General features: G+C 31.3%; 1 protein-coding gene across 2 annotated transcripts in view; it reads right to left on the reverse strand.

Annotated features, from left to right (window-relative positions):
• Nucleotides 1-11,427: 11,427 nt before the first annotated feature.
• The window catches only part of TTLL7 (tubulin tyrosine ligase like 7), a 121,013-nt gene continuing 114,508 nt past the window's right edge, over nucleotides 11,428-17,932 (reverse strand). For both annotated transcript variants that reach the window (XM_036235616.1, XM_016146098.2), the window contains exon 21: nucleotides 11,428-14,994. In XM_036235616.1, the coding sequence (XP_036091509.1) occupies nucleotides 14,874-14,994 (121 nt within the window). In that variant the 3' untranslated portion in view covers nucleotides 11,428-14,873. The remainder of the gene's footprint in view (nucleotides 14,995-17,932) is intronic.

Here is a 17,932-nt window from a genome sequence, read left to right on the forward strand (position 1 = left end):
AGATATATACATATATAAGATATATGTATGTATGTATGTATATTTGATCTATAGATTTTTTTATAAAGAAGGTAGCTCACTGAATAAATAAAATTTATTATATTCTGAGGTAATTATGTCAAGTATAAAATTAGACCCAGGGTTTTAGATATAATTACTGTTTTGTGAAAATTAAGTATGAAAGGACAAGAGTAGAACCAGACCTCAAGGGTACAATGACACGGGGCAACGCCTCTTTGTGACATTAGCATTCCAAACACATGCCTGTCAACATCTCTAACAGCAAGCTACAGAAACCATGCAAATATTTACACAGAATTTTTTTAATCCACAAGCTTGTTTCTGGAAAGACTTCTAAAAATAAATCTTTTAAAAAATATGCTTTAGATGTACTTTAATTTTTTTCTGAATTTTCCTGAATTTAAAATCACATGAAAAGAACTTTTCTAAAAGCACAGAACTAATGTATTTACCTGTAGCCAAGGCCTTTTTTTTCTTTTTCTTCTCTCACCCTGGTAAATGCTCCCCCAGAGGTTGACAAGTATCTAAAGATCCATAAAACATGAGTTTAATAAGTATAATAAATCATTCGTTGCTGGCATTTTTAAGATTTGGCCTTATTGAGTTTTAACTGATATGTTTTGCAGGTACTCCTGCTGTTATATGGAAGCAATATAAGTTTAATATTTACTTACTGCAACCTAAAGATACTATGTTTTACTGAAATATGTAAATCTTTAGAGGAAATAGTGTCCCTAAAATAATTAAGGCAAGACATTAATCTAGAAAAATTCCCAATTAAAGTTAATCACAATTAATTCTTTAAAAGTTCAAAATTTGTTGGAGAAATCTTTGCTCTTCCATATTATGGTGAAGTGTTAGTCGTTTATATCAAGAGTTTCTATTATATTTAATAATACTAAAATCTTCCTACAGAAAATTTCCAGAAATACTAGTTCTCTGAAAGTTGGATATTATGCATTTTAATTATTTTTAAACAACACAAAAATTAAAATTCCCCCACAAAATGTTTAAAACTTTTGCAGTTTTACTTAACCTCATTACATCAGATGAAGAAATTATATCCTGTTGAAAGCCATTTCTGACAGGAAAAGCAATGTCAATATTCAGAAAATCATAAACATAGATGGTAAGTGAAATCATAATGAAGAAACATATTGTGCATAAAAAGTATCTAAAGACAAAAATACTAACTCTATAGAATGAATCATCAACTTCCATAAACCTCTCAAATCACTGCACCTCATCCATCAAGTTCAGAGGCAGGTAAAGTAATAGGTTCCTAAATAAAGCGTGGACATCACGCTACCACTGCCAGTGTAAAATTGCCTCTTAAATGTACTTTTTGTAAAGTGTGCTTATGTTGCTCTCTCTTGGTGAAAAAGTAGTACTGTTCAAATTGATTGCTACCGATTTTTTAAACTTTTTTAAAGGTTTTCTTGTTAAAAGAAACTCTGTTTTGATAAAGCATTTTCAGTGCCATTTGCACAAATTAGAGTGCTAATTGCTAACCTTAGAACAGCTAGAACTACTTTAGATAATTCTGAGTTTCTAAATTGACATGAATTAAAAGCCAGTTGGAGCACACATTCAAATGTTTTCATTTATGGACTCCCAGGAAATTTTGTTTTATAATAAACAAAGAACCAAAGAAAATGAATAGAGGAGTATTAGCTATTAAGAATTTTAGGTTTCTGAAGGAAGGTGAAAATATTTACAGTCTTCTAAGTGCTCTATCCATTTACATATTTACAGAAATAAGTTATAATACATCTGAAAAAAATTTACTGAATAGATTGGCATAAGTAGTAGCAGAAGTCCAAATGTTTAAAAAAAAAAAAAAAAGCTGTGTAATAATCACTTTTAAAATCAGAACCAGTAGTTTGCTGCAGCCAACTGGTGGCAGCTTGCAAGAGCTGACTGTTCATGTACTTTCCGATTCCCTGTTCAGTGACATAATTTTGATAATTGAAATCTGTCATGGTGAGTGTATTTACACTACAGAAATTGGCAAACACTATAATCTGGGTTTTGTTTTGGTTGCAGGACGTGTACGCGTGAGTGAGTGTGTGTGTGTGTGTGTGTGTGCGTGTGTGTGTGTGTTTGGGGGACTGGTTGTTAAATGTTTATCAGCACACTACTAGAAATGCCAAAAATAATGTCAAAAATAAGACCTTTCCCTTTCATCAATGACAACTGCTATATAATCAACAAATTTTCCTAATTGCGATACTACTAAATTTAGTGTGGTATCTGGAAACAAAACGGCATCATTCCTCTGTCTTTAATCTACCTATATATCAAACAATGTACAGAATTTTATAGTTAGAAGAAAAACTATTCACAACTAGCATTTTCTAATTTCCTCTTCTTTTAGAGAGGCACTCCAATCATAGTTTTAACCAGTTCTCTACAGCAGCTAAACAGAGCTCAGTAACCTTTGGGAACTTTTAATTTATCAAAACACCACACTCAACCGAAGCGAAAGGAGGTTTTGCGTGCTTTTATATTTTAAATATGAGACTGAGCAAATCAGATGTTTAATCATGAATGGAGATGTAAAAGATGTAAGCAAAAGTTTGACAAAAACTTGAAAATGAAGTTCCATAAGCCACACCCCTTGTGTGTTCGTTGGGCTATACTCTCCTTCGGAAGAGAAGACTCAGAGACTTTTCAGTCTTCCTTTCCCTTGGAAGACTTACCCATAAATTTAGAGAAATAACTTCAGGAACAAAAAGTATGTTGTTTAAAACCTTAAAGAGGAACTTCCTATCCACAAGACAGGAAAGCAACTTCTAAAGTATCCTTTAGATACTTTAAAGTCTTCTGTCTTCTGCAGCTCACTTATGTCAAAGGCACTGAAATAAACTTCTAACGTACGGTCTGGTAGTTTGCGTTTGTATTAGGTACAGCTCACTGTGTGGGAACGATTATCAAGGGAAAGTTTGATTGATTATTATTCCAGTTCTTCCTAGGCCTCCAGGACCAACTTGCAGATTTGTAATACCGCAAGGTGACTATTTTATTGAAAATTAATTAATTAATGATCATGTATAAATGATGGAAAGAGACTAATTGAGTGATAGTTTAATTAAATAACTCAACGTCACTAACAGTGACAGCACAGCTGAGCAATTGATAAACAGTATCAAATATCGAGGGCAGAAATAAAGCCCTTTAAATTAATCTTTCCATGCATTTCCTCATAATAAAAACTAATAACGAAAGTATATTTCAGGTGAAAAGATGTTAGAGGAGATATAATCATTAAAGCAGCACGAGTTGCCTCTTCATTGAAACCACAGAATACAAAGATATCTGGTGGCATAAGATTGTTTCTAATATTATTGACAGGACAGGAAAATGATCATTTCAGTAACATGGAATTAGCACACTGCAAAGAATAATCAATAAGAACGCAATTTTCAGTGTTACAAGCCTTTAAGTTGAAGATATATGAGAATGATTTTCAAATATAACATTATCAGAAACAAGTACAGAACCATAGAATAAAAATAACATTTTAAAAACAGTACCAAGTCAATAGAGTATTTATTTAATAAAATAAAAACCTGACCTCTGGTACAGTTATTTTGAAGGTTCTCCACTATAAGGAATTCAAACGAGACCTCATCTGACTAATGACTTCAAAAATGCACAAATAAATCTTCATAACACTATATCACTGCTATCATGATTATCACCATTTTATAGATAAGAAAAACGAGAAACAGGGTACTAAGGAATTCACCCAAGGTCAGACCATCAGGGAATGGTGGAACTGGGATTCAAACCTGACAAGTTAGCTCCTGAGTCCAGGCTTTTAGCAACCATGTTACATACCTCTCATCATTTGGATTAAAGATAAAAGTATAGAAAATCCAGGACTTTCTACAGAGAAAGTGTAATGTAAGCTGTTTTTTGCCTTTTTCTACCCTATACTCTTATTTATAGTCTACAGTATTAGACATGCAATTCTGCTTTCTCTTAAGCAAATTTTATCCATTATACCTGATGCTCATAAGGGCATTTCACTTGGGAATCAAAGCTAAGCCCTCACATTATATAAAGATGTTCCATGCTAATAGTAATAGAACATTTTATAGAATTCCTTAAATATACATCTGTTATACATCCTTAGTAAATTTCATTATAATTGTTTGGATGATGTTTTTCTGTACTAGAATTTGAACTTGTGAAAAGGCAGGCTGTAATCTTATTAATAATTTGTTTCTCTGGTATCTAGCATAGTTCTTAACACACAGCCAATACTCACTACATGTTTGTCAAAATGAAATTACTTGCCATAGCCAAGGAAAGTAGGCTTGAAATGAACAACACAATAATTTTTTACACTAAATAAAATTTTTTACAACAATGAAAAAATTTTAGACAATTCCTTGTTATTGTCTTCATTCTTCATACAAAATAGGTCCAAAAATCTGAAGCGTTCTTCCTCAGATATGTCTCTTGAAGGATTACCTTCACCCCACACAAATATAGGCCCTCGTCCTAACCTGCATGCACTCCAGTCACAGTGTCCTACTTCCTTGCCACCAGCCACTCCCGAACCCAGTCGTGCTCCTTCTTCCATAGGGCCAACACAACCAAGTCCATAAAATGCAAATTCCATTTCCTCACTATCTGATAGTAAAAATGTTCATCGATTCTACTGAGTAAAGGGTAAGATCCAAACTCTTTTAAGTGTAGCATCTAAGGATTTGGCAATTGGCCCCAAACTACATCTCAACACCCCAGCTCAAGTTGAGCCATACTGACCTTTTCTGTTCCCTGAGTCAGGCTCTCTTACCTCTGATATTCCCTGTGCCTGGAACCCTCTTTTTCACTATGGAAATCTTGCACATATCAAGACACAACTCAACTACTCTCTTGTGACACTCTCCCCAGGTTTTCTATACTGGATACTCGTTATTTCTGCTACATTCCCACAAATCCCCCATCACTCCATTGTACTACTTTTCTGCATTACTATTATCTAGTAGTGATTACATATCTCTTCACTTAGAATATGAGCTCTTAATACCCCAGAGCACAGTGCACAGTTTAGTAGTACTTGACAAGTACTAGGCCTACTGTTGTTTGTGGGGTAAACTTTCATCAAGCCATTTTCAGCAAAGCCGGAAGTAGTCAATTAAAAACTTTTATTTCTTATGATTTTTTCTTTACATCTTCATGTTTCAAAGAACACATGTGCATGGTAATCCTATGATATTTATACTTAGCATTTCCTAAGGACAAATACCTAAAAGACTGTCCCTTACAGATTGCAAAATTGTCTCTTTTGACATTACAAGAGGAATTAGCTAGATAGTAAGGCCAGAAAACGTGTGATGGGAGAACCTGGGGCATACCCCAGAAATACCATATTGGCTTTGCTTGCTCTCAATCCTAAAATGTGTTGACAGAGTTGTGCTTTTCTGGGGATGGTGGAGAAAGGCATTGTGTGGAAATAAAAATAAAAACAAAAAACATTTATTGGGAGGCTCAGAGCTTCACACAGAACGTCTCAGTTAACTTCTTCACGCTACTCTAACATGAAGAAACTGAGGTTTAGGGTCACTTTCATCTTAGGAGGTTGAAATCCAAGTCATTTGGCATTTGAAGCCACTCTTTTAACCACCATCTTCTTTATTGGGAATAAAAATATATAGGATCTTTGTTTCATTTTATCTAAAATTTCTGGCTGAGTGAATAAATTTTAACTCACTTTGTAATCCTGAGACTGAATTTAGTGTGTACACAAAGGTTTTTTATTGAAATAGATTAATGCTTGGTAACATGTTTACTTAGTTCCATTCTTACAAAACCTGAAACCCAGGGATACCCTGTAAGATTTAGAATCACAAAGTAGAGTGTTCTGATCATTGGTGAAGTATCTTTATATATGAGGAAATTATACTTTACTACAGAAACAAGTGATTATTATTTTCTTCATGACAAAACTCTCATATAGACAAAATTGATATTTATTTTACAAAACAAAAGTTCTGTTTCACCCAGGTAGTTCATAGAACTAGGATCAGAGCCCACATTATCTGCTTCCTATCCATTGTATTTTCTGTTACACAAGGAAATTAAAAATAAAGTAGATGAGAGATAATAAGCTAAGAAAGATAACAGAGATTGCAATCTTTGTAAGCAACTTTATTTTATTTTCCCAACCCCCTGGGGTTGCCTGGCAAGGCATCATGGTGCTATGGGTCTTTTTATTATTTATTGATTTTTGAGAATAATTTTTTCTTTTTAATTTTAGCTGTTCTAGTGGGTATATAGTGCTATATCACTGTGGTTTTATTTTTTTATTTTTTAATTACAGTTGACATTCAATATTATATTACTGTCAGGTATACAGCATAGTGGTTATACATTTATATACCTTACAAAGTGATTCTCCTGATAAGTCTAATCTAGTACTCACCTGAATCCATATGTAGTTATTACATTATTGACTATATTCCTTATGCTGAACTTTACATCCTTGTGACTATTTTGTAACTGCAAATTTGTACTCCTTAATTCCTTCACCTTTTTCACCCAGCTCCACAAACCCCCTCCCATCTGGGAACCATCGATTTCTCCTCTGTATCTATGAGTTTGTTTGTTTTGTTTGTCCATTTGTTTTTTATATTCCATATATAAGTGAAATCACATGGCATTTGTCTTTCTCTGCCTCACTTACTTCACTTAGCGTAATAATCTCTAGGTTCATTCATGCTGTAACAAATGGTAAAAATTTAGTTCTTTTTTATAACCAAATAATATTCCATTGTATATATGTACTACTACTTCTTTAACTGATCGTCAATCAATAGATAACTTAAGTTATTGCTTCCATATATCGGCTATTGTAAACAATGTTGCAGTGAACATAGGGGTGCAGATATCTTTTCGAATTAGTGTTTTGGATTTCCTCAGATAAATATTTAGAAGTGGAATCTCTGAGCCATAAGGTAGTTAGTTCTCTTTTTATTTTGAGGAATCTTGGTGCTATGGACATTTTTTAGAAACCTGGAATCCCCATTTACTAATTAAATGCCTAGGTCATATCTACAAACTGCTGGAAATTGTTAGCATGTGTAGGAGGAAGCAAGATCAATACTAGGATATCTCAGGTCTAGAAATGGGCTTCTTGTGATTTACCAGGACATAACATTTAGAAGAGATTCTGAGTAGTCACAGAACTTAGAGAAATTGTAACCATTTACCTGTTGCTCAGAGAAATAGGACACTATGACTATAGGCCAAATTGCTAAAAAAAATATTAGTCCAAAAGAATAAAAATAATGCAGAAGTGGAATATGCCTTTGCTTTTTTCATAATCTATGATAAGAATTCAGTGTTTTAGTTAAAACAACTAAAATAAGCAATGATTATTTGGTATTTTAGAGTGAGAGTAATGTGGCAGCCTGGGAAAAAGCGGAACTAAATGAGAGGAAATATAGAAACTAGAAATACCTAGCAATAAATGGTCGAGGGAAAAAAAATCCAAAAGCAAATATAAGTAATTTTTGGCTGAGAAACTGGAGGCTAAAATACACAAATCAAGCTAATTTCTAAGGCATCTACTTATTCTGTATTTGTAGTAAGCATGTTATGGCAACAAGTCTATCGCTTCAGCTTGAGAGTCAAAAACCATAATGGAATTAGCTAAATTTGCTTATTTAATAAAATACCTTCAGTTTCTTCTCCGAATTTGAGTTTTCGGTTGTATTTTTCACATTATGATGTAGAGCATCTACTGAACAAATACCAATTTGAGCTAGAATGCTATTAGGTTTTGATGATCTACCTATTTTTAGCCTAAGGACTAAGTAATTTTCTAAATTCACGTTTTCATCATTTTAATGAAAATGAGGTAATATACTAAATGATATTTTCTTAGATTGTATTAAGGTTTATGTACCCTTGATTTTTTCACATACACTGTCATATATTTTCCTCTAAACATGCAGATATATTAATGTTTTTACTGTTAACAGCGTACTGCAGGTTTAAAAATTGAATTTATTATGTTTCTTGACCTTTTTAAAGCACTAGCAGCAGTATAATGGAACAGAGCTCAGCTAAATTTAAATAGTTTTGTTATTGCCCTTGAAAGTTTTTATTACAACAGTGTCAATTCAGTACTTTATGTCCACTTGCACCTGTTCTTAATACAAAATATGGAATTCACTTATTCTCACCGCATGTTTCTATTACTACATAAAGTTATAAAGCTATCAAAATGGTGTTATTTCTGTACAACAGTAAAGACAGTTTTCTAAGCCAAAATTTTAGTATTTTTGATAACTATAGGAAATAGTTTAGTGTAGGCCACTATAATTCAATAAATAATAACTTCCTAAACATACTAAAGAGTAGTATATTTACTATATTTTCACACTAAAGAGTAGTATATTTACTATATTTTTAAAAAGGAGATTAAGCATTATTTCACATGGGACAAAACAGACCTGAGTGTGATAAATCTTCTTAAGACTTCCAAAATGTCTAACATATGACTTAGATACAGAAAAAAATTTGACTTAATAAATTTTCTCTCACAAACAACACAACAAAATTTAAGTAAATCTAGCATTTAAGGAAATTCATCAGCCACAGACATCATTTTTATTTTGATTTCAGATAGCAAGTGCTTCTAGAAATATTGTGTGCTATACAAAACTCATCATCTGCTGAAAGGTGATGTTAGACTTTCATTAAAGACAAACTTTTATCATGTTAGACCCAATAAATCATTAATATCTCTTCATAAGGACTTGGACCACATTCCGATCACATTCCTAAGCAATATACATTACTTTGCACATCACAATTATGTTACAAATGTCTAATGTAACTCATGTTTACCATAAAGGTTATTTATCTGTGGGCGTCCTTCCTGGGTCAAGCCATTCCTTATTGAAACTCTGGTTCAAATATTCCTCTGGAAATGACCACATTCTCAAGTGACAAGTTCAAGTAAGTTCTTGTACTATATATTTGTCAGTGTTCATAATTATACCACTTGTGCAGATTTGACAAATAATTAAAGAAGAATCTTGATCACTTTACTAGTAAATGAATTGGTTTAGTCTGGTGTTTCCCAAAGTTTGGTCAATAGAAGACTAGCTCTGGGAGATACATTTTAATAAAAAGTACCACAGTGAAATTAGTTTAGGAACTGATGCATGTTCTAGTCCCTTGCTGAAGGCTCTATGCATGTTAGGATATTAAAGACTCTGAGAGGTCTTGAAAGTAAAGAAACTTATTCCAATTTCTACATTCAATGTTTTCTAAATTTACCTGATCATGGGGATGGGCACTATCTATTGTCACCATATTCAATATATACATGAATAATCATAATGAGATAACTCTCTCCAAATTAAAGATTATCTTACTTTCTACAAAAAAGCTAAATGTTAATTTTGTGTTAAGGAGCTATATGAAGTTTTCTGACACTTAAAATTATTTTGGGATGATTTATTTTATAATTTAAAAGATTTTCAACCATTTAATTGAATGAAATCATATATGTATATAAACACAATATATGTGGGTGTGTTTATTTATCCTACAAATTACTTGATAAAATAGGGAGATACCAAATTACCCACATTGGCTTCATCTTTATCTGTCACTCAAAAAAATCACAATTTCAACTTTAAGCTTTCATACAATATTTTAACCTTATAAAAATAATTTTAAAAGTACATTTTTAAAGTAAATGTTTATATTCTTTAGTTAATTCCAAAAGGATATACATGCATTAAAGCTCCTACCACAAAATAAGGTTTTTATCCAAAGTGCATCCATTCTTTAAAGGAACATTTTCTAATTTCCTCATAATCTTAAATTGAATGAATGGCAATAAAACTAGAATATGCTTCTTATTTAGATTTAGTATAATGTTTTTATAAAGACAAAATTATAAATTTCTGAAAAAAGTGAACTTCTTTGCTGAGATGCTGATATAATGCTATCCATATTAGTAATACTATTGTAATCAATGCTGCTGGAAAGATATAAAAGTGTCATTTCTAAATTTTAGAGAAGTGTGCCTTCCAGCTGAGAGAAATTGACACTAATTTTGTTTATTCGACCTGACTTCAATAGCAGGTAATGTTATCCCCAAAGTGCTATTGCTGTCTGTACAACAGAAAAAAATTACTGTGAAAATGTACTTCATCCCCCTAAACAATTAATTGAAAGCAATCTATTTTCCTACTAAAAATTGTGTGTGTGTATGTGTGCAAAACAGAAACAACCATTTGATAGCATATTGTAGTTTTCTTATGTTAAACATTTTTTATTATAATAACATGTCTGAGTAATTGAAATAACTTCACCATACAGATATCACATGCTAAAGCATGACAATGCCATACTAATTGCACATTGTGTTGACATTTCAAGCATATTTCTGTGACAACATTTGCATTCATATACAGGTAGTAAAGCACATGGGGATAATTTGAGTCATGATTCATGGTAGCAAAAGTATTGCTTTCAAGCTCTTCTTCAAACCCAGAATCTTCAGTAAATCTATTAATATTCGATGCCGTAGGATGTACACTAGTTATTGTATGAACCGACTACCTCAAGAACAAGAATTGTTGTTAGCCTTTGAAAGAGAAACATCAGCATTATCTGATTACTTTTTTAAGTCTTCTTACTAACATAGAAAATGTTAGCCTATTGAATGATGATTTTACTAATAGTTTCCAAGTAAGTGGGGATAAAAATAAAAGCTTTATGTTGCTCTTCTTAGATAATACAGTGCAGCTAGTCAGAATGTATTATCTGATTAGTTTTCCTTCAATTTACCGTATACCCATTTATGACGAAGCAAAAAAAAAAAAGGCAGCAATTTCAAAGTGTGCAATAAGTTTTAATATATCAATTTTTTGGTTGTTACAAGACTGTTATTTGTAGCAATGTACCTTGAATCCAGGCAATTAATATTTTTAGATATGTATTTCAATTTAATTTTTTAAAATCTCAGCAGACAAACTAAACTAGATTCAATGATACATTCTCCAACTTTTTTTGTTGCCGAGGATAAAAATAAGGCAAGATTTCTCTTTTCTTGACTTTGTCCATGCAAAGGTCAAAACTTTGAAGAGAACATAAAGTATTTAAAAAAAAAGAAGAAAAGGTCGGAAGGAAGGAAAGAAGGAAGGAAGGAAGGAAGGAAGGAAGGAAGGAAGGAAGGAAGGAAGGAAGGAAGGAAGGAAGGAGTAGGAAATAAAATTTTGATCATAAATACATTTCTAAAATTTTAATTTGTTCATAAGTAATATTAGCCGAAAATATGTAGATAACTAAGTCCTCGAAAGTCTAAATCCTTCAATTTAAAAAAGAAAGCAAATTTTAAAAAATCAAGTCACAGAAACACACTAATTGTAGTTTTACTTTTTATTGTTTAACCATTAGAATCAAGTTAACTAAGACTCAAAATGTAAATCAGCTTTAGAGAACAGAACAGAAAAGTATTTTCTGTCATTCTTCTCGAGGTATTTGCTATTATTTTAAAAAGAGTATACATTTAAGAATAAATTGGTGCTTTATAGAAAACTAAAAATAATAGCATTTATGCAACTATTGATTTTTTGGTACTTTCGAAAAGGGCAAGTAGTGTGTATGTTTAGATTTAAAGAGAATTTTTAAATGAAATGGCTTTAACATGCTAAAGAAGAAAACATTTATATTACTTTATATTAAGACACCTGAAATTTCTAGTTAGGTAACAAAATTCTACAGTCATATACATTCCAAATTAAAAAGAGAATTAGAATGAAATCTTATTCTTGATGTCTAGGAGTCACTGTCATCTAGTTGTATGTAAATATTAAATGAAAAGAAGGTTGGCGTTTTTGTTTGAGTTGGTTCATTTTAGTTTTAGAGAGAAGAAATTAGTAAGACTTTTTGTGTATTTAGACCTACAAAAATTTTGTATATATCTTTGCATCTTATAGATAACCAGGGATATTCAACTATGCTCTAGGCAGAGGTTACGGTTGCCATTTCCACATTTGGCCTTATTATAATTTCATTTTTATACATGCAAGGTAAATGAAATTAAAGTAAAATAAAATTTATTGCTAGGAAAGAGATTCGTAATAAGGTAAGAATCACAGTATTTCTTTCACCAGATTACAAATGGCAACTAATCCACAATCCTGGATTATTAAAGTGAAAACTAATCTGTGTTCTCATACTATGCTCAGAGATGATGATTTAACATAAAAAGTTTGCTTTTTATACAGTTCTGGAAATCACTGCAATCGTATACACTTCTGGGAAGCATTCCAATCTTAGATTTACAGAATGATCAGGGAATCTTTTTAATAACAATAAAAATACGCTTTCATTATAAGTAAACCAAATTCCCTATTAAAAACTCCTAGTAAGATTGAATAGCTTGTGGAATTTTTCAGATACTTATTTTCTCTCCTAGAAGAGAGAGTCAAAGCCATACTATCACTTATACTGACATGTTTTAACCCCATAAATAAAAAATTTATAAGAAAAACTAAGAAATATTTTATACCTCTAAAACATTTCTATGGCCTCCAGAGACATTCCAGTTTATTACTGTATCTTCTCTTCTTGGTTTCTCATTAGAGAATAAGTACTACAGCAACCATAGACCACAGCATACCAGGCAGTATATATAAATAATGAGTACATGGCTTTATTCACAACTTCATCATAGCAAACTAGATCAGTATAAATGGGCAAATGTGGGCCTATTTACACTGCTCAGAAAAAGGCAGACTTAAATAACTAGAGAAATGAAATGTTTTAATCAATTACTTGTGTAGTTTCATGTATTTAAATTTACTCTTGGTTTTTAAGTTTTTTGCATTCTGTTTTTTTTCCTAGGGCGAGAGGGCTCATCCCCAAGTCAGACATTTTTAAATAGAAATTTCACTCTAATGAAACTAAGAACAGAAGTTCCAAAGCGCTTACTCTAGCAAATTAAATAACCACTTTTTTATTGAAACTAACACAAGTGAGTGGCCAAAAACTGTACTGATACCATATACCAGACACTTGAAATTATCTCATTTATGGACAAATTGTGAAACTAAAAATACTCCATAAAAAGGCCTACTTGCTGATCATTCTTCTAATGATTTTGTAATAGCCCAATCTTTGCATTATTTATTCTAAAAAAAATGTAAGAATTCACAAAATAAAGTCACCAACACTCAGTTAACACTGTAATTTCCTTCACCCTGACATCCTTATTCTCTTGCACCACAAAGACAATAACAAATTCTTCTTTGGGAAGAATATAGCAAGAAAAAGTATCTATTGGAATATGGATGCTAGGTAGGCATAAGAATCAAGTAGCTAGCAATAATTTAGAAAATAACCTATTTTTGCCAAAAAGTCTTAGAATATGGCCTTAAGAGCAAAGTATATCTAACTTATAACTTTAGGGTGCCAATTATCCAGCTTGTTAATTAAACCAGGACAGTTTGCCTCCCTCAGTTCTCCTTTGACTTTGGGGTCAAGATTTATTGGAAATAGCTTTTAGGTTAATAAAAGGAGGTAAAACATTCATGAGTTTTGCAAATAATTAGCATCCATAAGAAAATAAAACTTTTGTGTGAATATTGCAATTTCTAAGAATTGCCATGTCGATGATCGTGTTTTTTATTTTCATGAAAAAGTGAAAGCTTACTCGTTTTTGAAACTGTCAGCAAGAAAAGGAAGTAAACTGCTATAAAACTTATGTGTAATAACTTTGAACAAAAAGAAACTTCATACTCTAGTTTAATTTAAAAACTTCTCAAGGGTACATCATGACTAATAATATCTAGTAATCAGAATCTTCTATTTGCAAAAGTTTAGATCATTTCCTGTGGTGCAATGTAAAACTGTATATTAGACTTTGCAATGTAAATTGGTCTCAACGTTGAAAAACTTAGAAATGTGAGACGTTATCCTGTAAAAATGAAATGAGTTTGAAAAGTAAATTCTCCTACTTCTGAAGAACAGAAAAAAATGTATTTGACCATAAGTACCAATTGGAGATACACTTTCCAAATAAAAGCAAGTAGTATCAGATACAAAAATCATACGATTTTGTCATTATCATCATTCTTTGTTCTTTATGTGATTCCCAATGAAAAGTAAAAATAAAAGCTAGTTATGTTTTCTTTATTTTTATCTCACTGGATTGTCTTTCATTTTAGATCATAATATGAACTTCGAGATCCTTACTGAAAATGTACATTATCATTAGTAGCTAAATTTCCACATAGAGGAATAAAAATGTTGAAGAATCGGATTGGGATTTTTATAGTACTTTACAGTGTGCTATGGTTATGATAAACCCGTTTTATACTTAATCCTATCATCAAGCAACACCAGGATTCTAATTTTTTTTATTTTAAATGGCTACTATACATAAGAGAATTAATAAGGTATTATACTATTAATGCTTTTTCAAGTCTAGAAAATAATTTAACACTGTAATGGGATCTTCAAGATCAAATTCTGTTTTATATACTCTGCAGCAAAAATAACATTTCTAGTAGGAAGGTATTAGTTATAAACCTAGCAAATTCTAGACATCAACATATTTGTGTAAACAGTATTAACATGGTTTATTACATTTCCAGAAAGGTTAAATCTTATTCCAATTTTCTGCTAATTCTTCTTTCATATAATAAATATATATGTTATTTGAGTGCATGTGTGTATATATTTTCACACATATATATGTCATATATACATAAAACAGCACTTAATGGTTGCTTTCTTTGCATGTTTAAATTAGGGGGAAAATGAATTGCTATTATGCATAACCCATGGTGAGCTTCCTTTCTGTTTCACAAATGGCCATATCGTGATGTAAACAAAACATTGGAGTGGGTCATTCCGGGTGAACTGTATTTCAAGTTGTAGGTTGGTGTTCTCATGAAGAATTGTGTACTTCCTGGTAGTAAATACCTAAAAATAATAGTTCAAAAGTTAGACTTTTAAAGTCAAGTTGGCATTAACATCTCTCACTAAAGTGTTATGTGTCTAGTAATTTATATATCCTCCATGAGAAATGATACTTTAAAAAATGGAGATTTGGCTAGCCACATTACAAATAAGTGTTTGTTTCAAGGATTTTGGAACCATTCATTATAATTTAATAATATTTCATTGATGTATTATAACTATAGGTAATCTAAAAGAAAAAATTAAAGATTAACATTCACAACTAGATTACAAATCGTATATTCTTAGACCACGCGGTACTTATTATTACAGAATACCAAAACATTCACAATTACTGGATGCATACAACCCTTGTAGCCAAATGTATTTCAGAATACATGAATTTTCCAAATTTTAGAACAATATAGTATATATATAACTATATATAACATCTCCATCAGGGCCTTGGAACAGCATCCTGTAAACAAACAATTAATATTGCTATAGTAAAATGCATAAATATTCAAAATAAATCAGATACAGACTATAAATGACTTCATGTCAATTCAGGTTAGATTTGCCAATAAAAATGTTACTTTTATTTTTCAGTTCTTAGAGATTTGGGATTAGAAACTGCAAGTAAGAGTGTGCACTTATACACTGATTTCCTCTGAAAAAAAACTTTGATTAGCCTTAAGCCATGCTACTCTATATGTCTAGAGAGAAATGATCTAAGAAATCCATGTGAACAAATGCATGTAAACATCACTACTAAAAGTGTGAGTCCAGGTAATAATGAGAAGGGCATACTATAAAGCCAGGACAAAGAGATCTATGAGGAATTTTCAAGAGCAGAAGTGGCAATAAAAGATTTGTAATTGCCAGTTGTCTTGAAAAAGTAAACAATGGAAAGCATCAAATCATTTATTTTATTTTCTTCACTTGACATTAAGATTTTCTATCAAAAGTATCATACTTCCATAGATATGTGAAGAAATTCAGGGCCAAGGGTACTGTCAGTTACCTATTCTATATTAAATAAGTCTGATAACTACCATATCTCTATGTTAATGAAAAATTACACTTATGGTTGTGTGACATGAATTTTGTGCGTTATGATCAACCGTATATAGTATTCAGATTAAAATAGCAGAATTCTCTATAATATTCATAAACATCATTTTATCATGAATTACCTAATAATATCCCCTTATTCTATTGTCTAATATCACAAATGATAAATAATTGCTCAAATCATTAAGTTAATAGAGCAGTAAAATAATACATAACAAACCAAATTAAATCAAAATTGCACAATGGGTGATAAATAATGAAACAACTGATTTCTCACATCACAGATTAAACAAATTATTTTCTTAATATCACTTGAGTAATTTATATAGATTATTATGTCAAGAACTAGTGGAGTCAAGATGATTAATTTAATATCTTCTGCCATCAAAAAGCTACCCTTTCTACATAGGGCAAACATGCAAAAAAAAAGGTGTTTGATCAAAACCTACTCTTTTGTATTAGTTGACAGTTATTTTATCATCTATTGCAAAGCAAATGCATTCTGATTACACTGATATTTATCATAGTCAACAGTAACTTTTATCAATTTTCTTTTGAAGAACTTCCAAGCAATAGTTACTATTGATATTACAATAACATTCACATATCATTTTGAGTTATAGATTTCTTTCTCCATTTCACAGATGAAAAAATAAAACACAAAGTCCAAGTTACAGCTAACATATATTATTTTATTTAATACCATTCAATATTTAAATAGTGTTTTCTATGTGCTCATTCCAATTACTTTATAATATTAACTCAGTTCTCATAACAATTCTATACAGTAGATATTATTGTAGACTCTATTTTATAGATGAATACGCTAAAGCATGAAGGGGGGTCAAGTGTCTTGCCCAGTCACATAGCTAGTTAAGTGGCAGAGCCAGGATTACAATCCATGTGGGCTAGCTCCAGAATCACTGCTCCTAGAAACTATACTACATTTTCACTTTTCTGTATGAATTCCAATTTTAAAACTAATGGATACAATGATTTTACTCATTTTTTCAGAAATATTAAATATATCCTAGAAAGTATAAAAATATCATACATCCACGAACTTAAACTTTTTAATAGGAGCAGGAAAAGCTAAAACGAAACTATTTTTAAGACTTGAAAAGAAAAAGAGGTTTAGTATGAACTCAAAAAACCTATGAAATCACATTGGAAGAAACACTTTGCTTCTCTAAAGCTAGTGCTGTAGGATATTTTAAAGCATTATAGAGAAACACAGTGGATTATTTGCCTTAATATCTCCATTAATATCTCTTGGGAGATCTCACACTAACTAAATATCAAAGATTATTTTTGAAATGTTCTTTGCAATGAAGTTCAATAATAAATTGGATTTTTTTTATGTTAAAGTAGCAACAAATGTGAAAAAGTTAAAGCTTTATTTTTATTCTAGTTTAGTCTTGATGTACTAAAATAGCTAACTTGTAGCTTGTTCATACCAAGGAGAAATACCTCAGACTATCCTATTTCTTCACACACATACCCTAACTGATCTCTGAGGCTTGGTCTGCACATCTTCATATATCCAGTATATAGACATAAAATATATGTTTGTCTAATTCCTGGTTGATGTAGAATTGGTTGGTCTGTCATGTACCAAATTATTGCCAACCGTAGAGAATCTCTAGAACATGAAGCATTTCAAAGTTGGTAGGGAATTAGCCTTGAAAACTTAAGCTATGCCACCCTTCTGAGATTTTTCTGGAGTAAGATCAGGATCCCTGATATCCCCAGAATAAACTCAGTTTCCCGGTTTGGGGAACACAAGGTAAAAAAAAGTTCATCATAATATTTGTCCTGTGTTTTTAAAATTTTTTTAATGTGGTAAACTGTACATAACATGAAACTTACTTGGTTTTACTATTTAAGT

This window comes from Rousettus aegyptiacus, unplaced genomic scaffold (assembly GCF_014176215.1).
Source record: "Rousettus aegyptiacus isolate mRouAeg1 unplaced genomic scaffold, mRouAeg1.p scaffold_m13_p_1, whole genome shotgun sequence".
Classification (NCBI taxonomy): Eukaryota; Metazoa; Chordata; class Mammalia; order Chiroptera; family Pteropodidae; genus Rousettus; species Rousettus aegyptiacus.